This window comes from Phaethon aethereus (assembly GCF_964289735.1).
Source record: "Phaethon aethereus genome assembly, chromosome: 4".
Lineage (NCBI taxonomy): Eukaryota > Metazoa > Chordata > Aves > Phaethontiformes > Phaethontidae > Phaethon > Phaethon aethereus.
This window is the reverse complement of record NC_138578.1, coordinates 74,607,933-74,622,342: the sequence shown is the minus strand read 5'-3', so window position 1 is coordinate 74,622,342 and position 14,410 is coordinate 74,607,933. Positions and strand designations below refer to the sequence as shown.

Here is a 14,410-nt window from a genome sequence, read left to right as displayed (position 1 = left end):
TGATAGTTAGATAAGAAATTCTGTTCTTTCTATGGGTACTAATTTTTTAAAAAATGTTTAAACATAATAATTATAAGGCCTTGTTTGGAGAGATTTTAGGATATTGATACATGTAATGGAGAATGCATTGGCCAAAGCATTTAAAATAAACACACAAAACCAACCAATGATGTGTAGAAAGCTCACTGCATTAACTTATGCTAAATAGACTGAGGTAAAACTGTATCTTATTGTGCATAGAACTTAATTAAGTGGTACTGTTACTGTAATGTTTGAGCTTTTCTATGAAATCACACCATTTTTCCTTTAAAATGTTATTTGACAATTGTTAACTCTCCAGTTTTTGAAAAAATTAGTATTCTTCACTAAGATATTCTTTACTAAGGTACATAAAGTATCAGGAGAATCCCATTCATTTTACTTGATACCTTTCAAAAACATGGAGAATTGTACTTGGTGTTTTAATCTAGATTCATGCAAGCTGCCAAAGTAAATGACCATACCTAAAATGTATGTATTTTGAAAGTATTTTTATTTTTTTCTGTCTAATGTGTAAGCTGATACTATTACTTTACTCTGAGTCATCCTTTTCTTCGTTCTTTGAGAAATGATGTTGAAATAGTTTATTCATCAGCTGTTCTGTACAATATGTTAATAAGAAATTAGAAGTAATCGTATTTATAATACCGAGTTCAGTAATGTAAATTACATTTCCTAAATTACAAACATGAATTGTTACAGATTCTGAAGGCAAAATATGCTTGCTAGACTTAGGCGCAAAATAGAAGTAGAAAAGATGTCCTAAACCTCACTAAAGAACTGTACCCAAAATAGAAGTACTTTTTTGATACCTGAAGCAGTGATATCAAAAAAAGTGACCGGCCTGGACACACTTTGATTATATTGTTATGCTTCACAGATTCAGAAGCATTTATTTTTGTGTAGTTGAAACAAGAATTGCGATGTTTTTTTTGATCTTTTCCATGAAAGTTGTATTTGTATTTATCTGAACTAGCACTGGAGGAATGATATCAATAGAGACTAGTTTAGACTCTGAAAGTTCCAAAATACTTGTATGTTAAAAACTAGATTAGGTCTGATCTGATGACGTCAGTGGTGAGGTCACAGCAGTTTATAACAAGTGATGTTCTTCGGATAGTGTTAACAGCAGTATGAGATCCTGCAGTCAAATAAAAATGAGAAAGAAAGGAGAAGGTAGTATTCTTTTAAGGATTACAAAAGTTTTTTGTGGATTTTGAAAGGCAGAGGGAATGTTTGTTGCCAAGTCTGGAAAATACAGGCAAGCTATGGAGAGACAGCTTTTCTCTTGAGTTGTGTATATATGTATGTTTTTTTCTTCTGTGTGTTTTCAGTCTTGAAGAAATTGTAGGTATTACAGGGTATTCTTTCCTAGCTTTTTAAAGAGCAGTACAAAATAAAAGAGGTTCTTTTTCACTATTTGGAAAGTTACTTAAAGGTTCAAGGACACTCAATTGACCAAGAAAAGATTCCCAAAACTAAAATAACAATAATTTTTAATAGCCATTCAAAATCAATACAAACTTAAATCCAAAAATCATCTGTCCTTCCACTCTTTCACTCATCTGAGTGTCAAGGTGCAAGCACTGGAGTACATGTTTGAGAAATGGTCACCTACCTGATTTTACAGAAATGTTAGCTGCGTTGAGGTGATCTGTGGTCAAAGGTGAGAAGTTTAGGGTAGATAAGCACATAAAATTCAATGTTTCACTAGGAGACTAATTGTCCTTGAAAATTTGATGTAAAATGCTAGTAGAGATGGTGAGGAGTTCTTACCTAGCTTATTGGAAATGCTCTTACATCCTTTTACCTCCATGGAAGTCAGAAGTGATTGGCAGGGGAAGTTTTCAGAGTCACCTGACTGACAAAATACCTGAATTTTAATTTTGATTCCACATATTTCCAGATACTGCAGGAAAATAAAGTACATGAGGTGTTGTTTTCATTTTAAGTCTTTGCAGATCACTTTTAAGGTACCTGCTTTCTCACATATACCAACTGATTGACTCTATTCATCTTAGAAGGGCCATTGGAATCAGTGTAGCTACTCACAGGAGGAAGTACTTTGTCCTGTAAATGCTAGCGGGATCAAGTTCCAGGATAGTGGTTAAAAGGCCTGGGGTGAACTTCATGGTGGGGAGGAAACACCTGTGAGAAAGTAACAGCTGGTTTCTTTAGATTCTCGTCTCCCATGTTATCTGTTGTCAATAAGATGATAAAAGTAGCTAACACTTCAAATACTGTGTGAAGCTTGGAGATTTCTAATACTTATCATGAAACTTAAGTAACACTTATTTTTCTCTTTCTTATTGCAGTCAGCAACTGTTTCTGATGGAGGTAAGCTGAAGCTTGATTTTACTTTTATGATGAAAAAGAATCAATTTTCTACATTAAGCAACATAATATGCGGTAAATAAGGTGATACATTACAAGATAGGAGTCCGAAGTGGTGCAGAACTCTGTGTCTTTGGTAACTGTGCCAATGAAAATATTGCAGGATTATGTTCACATACTTTCACTGATTCATTTGCATAAATTTTGTGGCACATCTCTCTATATATGCATTTTTTTATTATAAGTAGGCTTCTTCGTTCATAATAATAAAGAGGCAGAGCTGGTAGACTTTCGTATAATTGGATGGTAGATAAAATCTTGTTCTCTGTTTTATTGTCCTTTACATACCCTGTTTGTTGTTGAAGAGATATGCTCTAGATCCCAAGTTGTAAGCTGTGCTGGTACATATGTTGAGGTTGAAATTTCTTTACAGTGTGATGCATTTTGAGAAGGGGGTAAGTAATTTGATATTTGTAAAATCCCAGCATGGGGCTTTTGCAGTTCTGGAGTTCTTCTATGTAAACTCCTCTTTATGTCACCTAAGCTTGTTTGTTTTGATTTTAACATGGCTTTAATGTTTTAAAGGATCTCCATTCTTTGTTAAACATTAGAAGAAGATTTATATGAACCTTTGAAGTTAATTGAAACAGTTTAAATATGTTTCCTTAATGGAATAAAGGAATTTGTATAGTTTAGGGTATATAAGAGATGGCTTTTCTCACTTGTCTTGCTTTGCAGGAATTGGTTCACTTGATCCTGCAAGGAAACTCACTTACATACATATGTGTTATTACTTTGCTATTCTTTGACACAGTACAAGACAATTTTATTAAATAAAAAGGGGACAAACTGTTGCTTTAATTAGTGCAGTGAAATTGAAGAAATGTTTTGAACGGTAAGGATTTTTTTTTTATATTACATGCCATGTAAATGCAAAATTGAACAGAAATACTGTTCACAAGACTCCATCATGTCCTAATTTCTGAATCCTTGCAAAACTAAAACTACAGTTGAGAGAAACACTACTGTTTTGGTCGGTTTTATAGAGCCAGTTTCCAATGGCTGGCTGACCTTGTTGCGTATTTTCCTTCTCTACTGCTGAAACAGTCTGCTGCTGTAACAGTACTTTTGTCGAGAAGATGGACTCTATATTGTGTCTGTCTTGTCCGCAAAGTGACAAAAGAAGAAAACAGAAAATAACTGTGTCTATTCTGCTATTTCTAAAATGTAGCCTATGTTGTAGTGGGAAAAGTACGTATTTTTTCCCCCAGATGTTACCTGTTTGATACAAAAATCAAGACAATGCACAGACCTTTTTTGCTTGTGGAAGTAGTTGAATTAAGGTCCGGGTGTTGAGGGATAAAAAATTTGATCTTTTTTAGCTAAAATGAAATGTACTTGTGTCTTGTCTCCAGGAGGGTTCTTGTTCCATGTTAATGAATGTTATTTTGCTCTGTTGCCTATACAAACTTGGAGATCCCTGTGATATTACTCATATGGTAGTCATTTCAAGCTTTTTATGCTTCCAGCTGAAAATTTGTTTTAAATATCTGACTTATTTTCAGTTGTTACAATATGACTTTTGTACTTCATTCCAATTCCGTAGGTAGTTGTGTTTTCACAATTAATTCTATATAGTTTTGGGAAGTCATGAAATCTAATGGCTATGTAGGTTGCAGAGGTGAAAGAACAGACAATAAGTTATATGCATTTTTCTGCTGAATTGTATGATCTTTTTTTTCAGCTAGTGTTGAAGATTTAACATGGACTCTCTCTTTTAAATGCTACTTAAGGAAGGGTGTAATTTATGTAAAAAGCGGTAGTCGAACTATACTGAGTAATATTAAATCAGTCCTCAAATACCTAGAAAGTGGATTGGAAAAATAAGAACCAGAGAGACTGTAACTAGAAAAAGTAAAACTAAATAAAATCCCAAGTAATTTCATTTAGAGCTGCATTGAGTAAAAAACTCTGATTCATGTCTGAATTACATTTTCAGGCTTTCACTTTTATTGAATATGTCACAGCACTGAAATTTTTCCCTTCTTCTCTAATCTCACTAATTCATTCATAGATCCACAGATTGGCACTTTTTAGGGCATGTCTAGATAGACACATTTGCACCAATGTAACCTTTATTATAGCAGTGTGTACTTCCCTTCCTAGACTAAATCTTAATATTAGTATTTGTACATATAACTAGATACTATAAATACTGTTGTTAAGCTTTAGTTTGGGAAGGGAAATTTATGTGTAAAAAGTAATTATTATGTGTTTATATACATCCCTTCAGTGTAATAGGAGGCATGACAGCTCTCTCTACATTTTCTTTCCAAGGGCAATGAAACCTCATGTCATTCGGCTTTATTACATTAGCGCCCAGCACTGGAAACAGCCTACCCCTTCTTGCGTTTATTTTACATGGTAACTCAGCTTGTGCAAGGCTGAGATGTTCTCATTAGCCAGAACTGTGCTCTTGGGCTTTGCAAGATAGGTAACATGTAAAAGATATAGGTACTTGAATTAGTTTTGTTTCCAGAGATGCTGACCAGTAGCAACTCTTAATTGTAATTGATTTGCTTAATGAATTGCAGACAATCAGAATGCAAACTGTAATAATGCTTAGATGCAAGATCACCGCTATAGATCGATTAATCTGCAGCACCTTTGCTCTAGGAGTAGCAGAAAGCATTTTATGTTACTACAGCGAGCTGTAATTAGCAGATTACTCCTGCTTTGCATCTTGGAAACTGTCCACTCCTGCTGACTGTGGGAACGGTGAGAGCGTCTACACGGCATGCAGGTTGTGGCTGATGTTTTGAGCACCGTGCTGTCTGTATCATCACAGAGGTGATCAATAGCCCTCAGCTAATGTCTGACTTTGGCTATTGATACCTAGATGGCACTTTACAAAGGGAAAACCTTAAGGTCAAAGGACATATAGCAGAAGTACGTCATCATTCATCACCCAGACAGACAGATGGTGAGGTGTCTGAGCTATTAAGAATCTCTAAGTCAGTTCTTACCTGCTCTTCCCTGCAGAGATCAGTTCCACAAAGCTGATGTCTATTATTTCCAAATACCTAAGTATAACAGATACTGTATGCATGTCTTTTTCCTAACATATTGCTTTGCTGTAGTTTCTGCTGATTTTTTGTTTTAATATTCATCACCTGGAAAGACTTTTCATAAGGAAAAGCATTCTTAAAGACTTCTTTGAAAGGAATCTCATGTTTACAATAAATAATGTAAAACTGTATTTTAAAAAGAAGCTAAAGAAGGTAGAGCAAAAAATCCGCAATGAAATCCAAAATAAAACAAAACACTACTGTTTACACTATAAATACCGATGGATTATTTCCTCCAACAGGTGTATGACACGTTTTTCACTTACATTGACAACAAATGCTTGCTGTAGCTGTGTTCCACTCTAACATAAATAATTCACATTCCTTTAGCAGCAGTGGCAAAAGGTCTTTTCTTTAAATTATTTATGTAGCATTTTATAATGCTTTGTGTCAAGTATACTGTTGCTTTCCTCTGCTTGAAGCCATGTGGGTAAAGAATCAATTTGTTTAGAATGGTGTCAGAGGCTACCAGGAGTTTCTGGGGGGAAATGCATTAGCTTCCCTTATCCCAAAGTTGCAGAGGAACGATGTGCTGTACAGTGAGACTAATCTGCACCCAATGGGTTCCGGGACATTACAGTTGAGCTTGGTATGGATTCAAAAGGATGGCTTTCAGTGAATAACTTGAAGTATTTGATTAAGTGGCACCACAGTGGTTCTTATCAGCTTTATCCAGGTAACGTATTTAGTGATTAACTGGAATATCTCATTTATATCAATATATACATTCTGATGATTACAGGGAATATCTGGAGTTCTCACAATAATAAAAAGTATTAGTTGGCTGAAAAATATATATGGATTTTATGAACAACTGCATACAGAAGTATCCCTAGTTAATTGTAGTCAGACTTATTGCTTTGTATTATTTAAATAAAAATTTTCAAAGCCATCTTATCTTGAATACTTTCAAGATTTAAGTTAGTTAAATGCATGCATTTTCTTACATAATGCTGTTTTTGTAAAATAAATAAAACCAAGACCCCCCACAGTATGTATAAAACCAAAAAGTGTAAAAGATTGGTTTTCTGCAGATTTTTATAAAACATTCTGTATCAGTTCTCAATTTGAAGAAGGTAATAATTGAAACGGAATGAGTGTGCACAGAAAGCAGTGCTTCCTGGCTAGGTATGGTGGTTCTTGAACAGACCAGAAATCAATTTAGATCCCTGGGATTCAGGATGCTTGAGTAAGGAGCCGCCTTTTACAGGTAACGCAAGATGAGTCGGTGCTTCCGCACAGTAAAGAGAAAGGAAGGCAAGCATTAGGAAACTCCACAACACTGCTAAGTCTTCCAAGCATCCAAATTGGGGTTTTCTTGGTAAACTCCTTTGGCATCCTGAGATTCCCAATAGCTCATCTTCCTTTTTTAAACACTTAACAAGAAGGAGGAGGCCACTTTGCGCAACAGCCTTGCGGTTTGAGGGTAGGAATCGGGACTCTGTTTCCTCTAATGATCGTCACAGAGTGCTCATTAGATGAAATATGTGACTCATTGGCAAGTTTCTCCATTCCTGCTTTCCAAGGTGGGCTGTGTGTACCTAGGAATGCATGAGCTGTGAGAGTCGGGAAACCTGACACTGAAGTCTTACATCGGAAACGTTCCTCTGCAAGGGGAGTGGAGCGGGAGTTACAGCTTACAGTCTTCATTTAAGTGTGATTTGGATAAATTGTGTACTAGCATTATAGTTGGTGGGTTTTTTTTCTTCCCATCTGACCTTTCTTTTTCTCTGATTCTAAATGGTATACCTGCACTAGGCTGTAACTGTTTTAATTGCAACTGTTGATACAAGTGGTAAAAGAAACTAGAATAAGCAAACCACTTCTGGGAAACAGCCTTGTTCTGTATTGTTTTCAGGTTGACAAGTACCCCAGCAGAAATCTGCACAGATTTTAAAAGCAAACTGACTACATTTTTGTTTTAAGGGAAAACAAAGCAGTGTCAGGGTTAAGTATGAATTCAAATAGTTCTTTCTGAAAAAAATCTGAATTAGCTAAATAAAATCCACAGGAACAGAGAGTGTTTACTGTGAATGAGTATTCCCTTAATGCTGCTTTAACACTTTGGAGGACCTGCGCCGGTAGCTCCCAAAGGTGTTGCAAATGCAGTCTTATTTTGGTTCCTTTGTTTTCATGGGGCCTCCAGAGTTGGCAGCGTTATCGCAGGAACGAGAACCCGGTGTGGTTTATAGCAAAGGTAACTCTGACGAGCTGGAGCGAGCAGCTACTAGCAGTCGAAGGGAGTTAGCAATCACGCACTGGTGTAAACACCCAGAGACTCCCATCGCAGTTCGGCCTTCCCGCCTGCCCTGGGGAAACTGGGCAGCCGCCACTGGGAGGGAGGAGGGCGAAGCTGACCTGCTAATGACTGCCATGCCTCCCGTTTTGCAAGCCCTTCTGGGTCCTAAGGCGCTGCGACTTGTGGGTTTGGAGTTGAGCAGTTTGTGTGGCTACTCCCTAATTTCCCTCTGTCAGCCAAGTCGGTTTAAGCAGTTTGGTATGTGGGATGAGTGCAGCTTTCGTCATTCATCACTGGGGAAGGCTGGGGATTGAACCCTCTAGCAGTGAGGCGGTAGCTGAAACTGTTCCAGATACATCAAGAAGTGGGTGTCTATTTATATCCTGGACTGTAAAATAAAACTTATCCACCTGCAGAGTTAAAGCAAAATACTTCAGATAATAAATGTAGATACAATTCTCTTCAGCTTCACATTAGCTTCTTTCACAATAGTTTCACTGTGGTGACAGGTATTCTCTAATGAAGCTAGCAGTTGACTTGGTTGTGCTCTTTCATATGTCTTAAAGGCAAAAGTGAACAAATATTCCTTATAAGACATTTGGGCATTATTTGCTGAGTATTTTGAATTAGCTTTGATTAACAGGACGATTAGGCAGAGAGAAGTATTTGTATATGTGGTGCATAGTTACAGTCCTTAAATATTATCCTTGTTGAAAATACAAAGTTACATTTTCATTCCTCCCTAATCTAATTCTTTATCTTTGTCTTATTTTGTCTTATTTTTGCCTTAATAGCTTTGCTTACAGAAATTTGCCATAGTTAACTGTTACATCTTAGTAAATATTTCTCAGCTACAGAATACATTTAAAAATGAAGTTTCAAAACTATTTTTTTTTAATTTTTCTTACCTTTATAGCTATCTTTATAACTTTTTCCTATGTTTATAACTATCTTTGAATGGTCCTTTTTTTCAAAAGGACTTCCAAGGAGGAACAGTAATGTTTTGTAACACAGAGTTTGGAAATGCAAAGTGCTTTGAAATATATATGACAGAAAAGGAGACCTTGAGAGATCTTATAAAGTAGTAATTTTGGTGAAATTCCTCCTTGGTTTATTAAGACCAGGTGATTTACTGTGAAGAATAGGCCATTTCTTACTGTTTGTGAATTCAATTTTCTCAATCAGTTGACATTTATAGTAAGCTGTCTATTTGCTTTTCCATTTGGCATAGAATTATTGAAGATACCTATTCTATTTTCTCACATCTATTACTGCTAATTTTTCAAAGAATTGAATATCTACTTTTTTTTATCCTTTCATCACAGAACCGTTCAGTTTGGCATCTCTCTAGTGCAACCTCTCCTGCTCAAAGCAGGGTCCGTTATGAGATCAGACCAGGTAGCTCAGGGCTTTATTTAGTTGTGTCTTCACAATTAATTAAACCTCAGATCACCTCTGGAAGTGGGGATCTGTGAGTACTACTATACCAATTTTACGTTCGTCTAAACCGAGAGCTGGAGAGAGCGGTGATAGAACCCTGTTGTATACAGTTCCCTCTTTTACTTAGAGCAGCCATTTCTTTCACCTTTCCACTTCTGTGAACAAGTGGTCACTTCGTTATGAATTCTTTGTGCGTACTCTGTTTATTGATACGTGACAAAGATGATCTGGGGTTAATACGTGAAATTGTTACAGTCACGCTGCTACGCAAGGTCGTGTTTTCCTGAATTCTTTATGGATTCTTTTTAATTTGTCTTGTAGAACCCAAAAGAAATTCCTGGTTTTTTGAGATACAAAGAAACCGATCATTTCTCCACTTACGGTTCCCAACTGCACTATGTTGCTCATGTCTGGAAAGGAGTCGCGGATCCCTGGTTTTGTCAGAAACCCTCATAAATTTAGGATCTTTGGTTCAATACCTCTACTTTCCACAGATGAGGAAGACATCCATTACTAGCTCACTTTGCTTAGTATTTTCCTCAGTTGACTTCTTTCCTAAATTTTCATCTTTTAACAGGAATCTCTTATTTCCGTGAAACACTTCAGAGCCCCTCTCTACAGATTTAAGAGGATATGAAATTTTGCAGTCTCCTATCGCTAAATAGGTTTTTGCCCACTTTCTGGTGAACAGTGGGTTCTTAAAGGTCTACCTTCCTTGGTTAATCTTATGAAGGATTGCAGTCTGTGGGGTGAGGAATGCGAGCAGAAAATTTTGTCCAAAATATTTATTTTGTTGAGCAAGAAGAGAGATTGCCTTTTGTGCCTGCTCCTTTTACTTCTGTCAGGAAGGATTGCTGTTAAGACACTAATTTAATTTACTTTGCAGTGGAACAGAAGAAAATTGAGAGGTGATTGGGGTTGCTTTTTCTATGCAGGTGCTCCTAATAAAAGTGAGGAGGGATATTTTGAAGTCTGCACTACTGTCAGCTTGAGCAAGAGGTGTGATGAATCAAATAAGCAATGCTGAAGAGTAAAAGTGAATAATATGTTATTGACAAATTTGTTCATTTTTTTTTTTTACCAGAGCTGAATAGTACTGATTTAAAAGACTGCATCAGTGAAAATAGCCTCAGTAGCAATGCTAGTCTTCCCAGTGTACAGAGCTGCCGACGACTTCGGGAAAGAAGAGTTGCAAGCTGGGCTGTTTCATTTGAGCGTCTTCTTCAGGATCCTGTTGGTGTTAAATATTTTTCAGTAAGTTTTGAGGGACAATAAGAGGTTTTTCAAAATAACTGACATTGCTGCGATAGTTTTTCTATATTCTTTTTTCTTTCTTTACACTATCCTTACATAGGACAAGAGATAGCAGTTCATTGTTACGCAGTTGTTATCTGAGCATCTTTCTAAGTTTAAACTGGTTCACAGTTGAATAGTTTATAGTGATACACATAGTTCATAGTAATACACATACTGCCATGTGTTTCTGAATAGCAAAATTTTCAGGTAAAAGTGCAGGCTATACTTTGCTTTGTATCTGAACATTTAGAAAGCTTCCCTATTTTATAAAACAATTACATATGGTTATATTTGTATCTGTAACCTTTGAAAAAAGAAAGAGGTAGTAGGTTCAGTAGTTTCCTAAGAATTGGTAATCTGTTCACATTTGCCTCCTGAAATGTTGGAAGCCATGTAGAACATTTTTTTCGATAATACAGTGGTTTATCTTCTTGCAAAAGGTTTTTAGAAATACATTTTGGAAGCAATCAAGGCAGCTAACGGCACCGGTTAAAGCTGCAGCTTGTACGAGTAGTGCTAAGTATTTGCAAAGCATAAATTAAGCGGCTTCACAGCACACTTATGAAGTTGTATCATCTCTTCTATGTGTAAGGACATAGAGGTTTACACACTTTTGCATTGTTGCACTGAAGGTCTGTTTCTGATTCTGAATCACAAGGACATTTTGTGCTGCCCAAATAATTTTCGCAAACAGGACATCAAGAAACCTGTGGTATAAGAGATGTAGATTATTGGAATCTGCAGTAACAGGCTCCCTTTACTTGATACAAAAGTACATTAAAATATCAAATGATAAATAAGCAGACTTACATCTTAAATGGTGTGGGGACCCAAAAAGCCGTGTTAACAGTAAACAATAAAGACCTGTTTGAGGAAACAGAGAAGATGAAAGCAAAATATTATATCTTGGATATTATTTTCCCTGTCTTCCCATTTTTCTTAGAGTAGCCTAAGAGTTATCAGCATTTCTGCTGAGATACTGAGACTTCTTCTCAGATTGAAAGAAAAATTACAATTTTGATCTGATGTTAGAATCCACTTGAAAAATTATATAGTTTGTGAGTGTGCTACTGAAAGGTTAGTTGTCTTTTTTTGTTACTTACAAGCCACCAATAAACTTACCTATGTACGCTTAAGAGTGTGTCGTGGTTTAACCCCAGCCAGCAACTAAGCCCCACGCAGCCGCTCGCTCCCTCCCCCACGGTGGAACAGGGGACAGAATGGGAAGAGTAAAAGTGAGGAAATTCATGGTTTGAGATAAAGACAGTTCAATAGGTAAAGCAAAAGCCACGCACACAAGCAAAGCAACACAAGGAATTCATTCCCCACTCCCCATGGGCAGGCAGGTGTTCAGCCATCCCCAGGGAAGAAGGGTTCCGTCACGCATAATGCTTTCTTGGGAAGACAGACGCCATCACTCCGAACGTCCCTCCACACCTTCCTCCTTCTTCGTCCCAGCTTTATATACTGAGCATGACATTGTATGGTATGGAATATCCCTTTGGCCAGCCTGGGTCAGCTGTCCTGGCTGTGTCCCCTCCCAGCTCCCCATGCACCCCCAGCCTGCTCGCTGGCAGCCAAAACTCAAAACATCAGCACGTTATCAACAGTTTCTCATCCCACATCCAAAACACAGCCTCACACTAGCTTTTATGAAGAAAATAAACTCTACTCTGGCTGAAACCAGGACAGAGTGTAAGCCTTGGAGTCTGACAGAAAGAAAGCAGAGTCATGGTGCCTAAGAAAAATGCCTTTTCAAATGATAGGTTAACATTCCTTCAAAGGGAAGCTTAGAAAGCCCACAGACTGAGAAGGGAGTCACCTACAACTAGCCAAAAGATACAGATTTCTGCCAGTATTCAAGAACATTGGAGCATCAGCATTTAATTTATGATTGCGTAGTAAGGATCTTGGTGCATTTGAGATTCAGCATGCATAGGCCTTTCCTGAGGACAGCTTTGTCACAGAGCAGGAATTACTCTCTCAGAAGAGATTTTGCATGTTTTGCAAATACTCTCATTTTGCATAGTAGGCTGCTGATTAGAGCAGTCATCCAGGAAGTGAGAGACCTGATTGCAAGTTCCCTCCTTAAGTGGTGCAGACCAACATCTCCAGCTTGCCAGCCGTGTGTGACGACTGCGAGGCTATGTGATGTTCCAACGGGGGCACCACTCAGTCTTCCTGACGGAGCTGCATTGCTGTACAGCCAGCTGTGCCCAGATCTTGTGGCCAGAAAGCAAGCAAGCAGGAGAATCGACTATGGATTCGTAGTGAAGACGCTGAGTGGGGAAGTAGGCAGTTGGGTTCCAGTTCCTGCTCGCTAATTTGATTCTCTTTTAATCTGCAATTACATGTAAAATACAGAAGTGTCCCCTGACTACTCTCTGGATTGTCTTTTATACATTTGGTGTCTCAGGTTAGATATCTGAAGAACTTCTAGTTTAAATTGAGAGCTTGCTGGTGAATTTGGACTCTTTGTATTGTAGTTTGTCTCAATTGCTTTCTTACAGTTGGACTCCCTAACCTCTACGTAAATCTTAAAAGAACAAATAAAGTTAAGTTTTAAGTATTTTTGTGAAGATTCCTCTTAGACTGCTTTCTGAAACTGCCTTGTATTTTAAGGAAGCTTGAGTGATACCAGTGTGACATTTGAGTGAAGATTGTGGCTTGTGGGCTAACTTAAAATAAAATTCACAATTAAACACTGATACCTAAAGTATAAACAAGCATTGTTTCAATTACCTGAGTGCCTAAATAATTTTTTTAGACAACAGAGGAATTGTGGGGGTTTTTTTAATACTCTTCGCCCCCCCCGCTAAAATGCTTTCAAGAAACATATGCTGAGAGAATATCAAATTATAGAGATTTGAATCAGGGATAGTTTGTGGTTGTACAATTTCACAACTGAATGAGGTCCCAATCTTCATTTGGACTTTTGGATGCTAATAAATGTCCTGGTTATTGTGTGTTGTACTGGGATTTTTTTTTTTTTCTTCTAAGAATGTATTTTCCAAGGAGAACCCACATCAGCAAGCAGTGATAAAAGATTTTTTTGTAGTTGCCATGTGATGCAGAAAGACGCTGTAATGAATACAGAATTGATTATGGGTGCTGTTTGACAAACATCTAGTCTATTATACTAGGAGAACTGCAATTAAAGACAGACAGTTTACAGTGTTATTTTAAATCTAGTTATAAATTATTTAAATGTTTATTAAAAGTTTACTCGCTAGTTTATACACTGCTTAACATGAAGTTTCAAACTTCGTCTTTGTACATGCAAACGATTTTATTGTAACTTGACGAATTCTCCTCAATTGTATACATTTAAAAAGAAATGAGAAAGAGAAGAAGCACTAGGCATCTAGTGGACCTGCACTGATTTTTACTTCAGAAGAAAACTGGACTGTGAGACTTACTGAAATGCTACCTGTATGCAAGCTTGTCACACATTATAAATGTGTTGTTTGAAATGGCAAGTAACTCCTTTTCTTTGAGTCATTTATTTACTTGTTTATTTTTCCCCTAGGAATTTCTACGGAAAGAATTTAGTGAAGAAAACATTTTATTTTGGCAGGCCTGTGAATATTTTAACCATGTACCCGCACATGATAAAAAAGAGGTAAGTCAGTGTTGTATTTCAATACATGGTGTTGCTTACTAAAAACTGTTACTACTTCAAGATTATTGAAATTATTGGAGCTGTGCTTGGTCTTTGTACCGTGACTTCACTAAAATAATGTTTGAGCCTCAATCTAATTTTCTTAAACCCTTGAGAGTACTGTCCCAAGTTTAAGATGTTGGATATATTTAGACTGCAGTGAGGTGCAGAGGTAGCTCTGTAAAAATGAGGTAAGGTATACTGGATGTTGAAAAATGGCTAGCTGCAGTAGCCCAGTGCAAGGGAGTGCAGAAAAAGTTAATTTAACATATC

The 14,410-nt window shown here is 37.0% G+C and overlaps 1 protein-coding gene across 3 annotated transcripts in view; it reads left to right on the top strand.

Moving 5' to 3' along the window:
- Positions 1 to 14,410, top strand: part of RGS12 (regulator of G protein signaling 12) — a gene marked incomplete at both ends in the record, with an annotated part of 86,443 nt that overhangs the window by 39,056 nt on the left and 32,977 nt on the right. For all 3 annotated transcript variants that reach the window (XM_081999247.1, XM_081999246.1, XM_081999245.1), the window contains 3 exons: positions 2,355 to 2,376; positions 10,265 to 10,434; positions 14,006 to 14,098. In XM_081999247.1, coding sequence (XP_081855373.1) covers positions 2,355 to 2,376; positions 10,265 to 10,434; positions 14,006 to 14,098 — 285 coding nt within the window. The remainder of the gene's footprint in view (positions 1 to 2,354; positions 2,377 to 10,264; positions 10,435 to 14,005; positions 14,099 to 14,410) is intronic.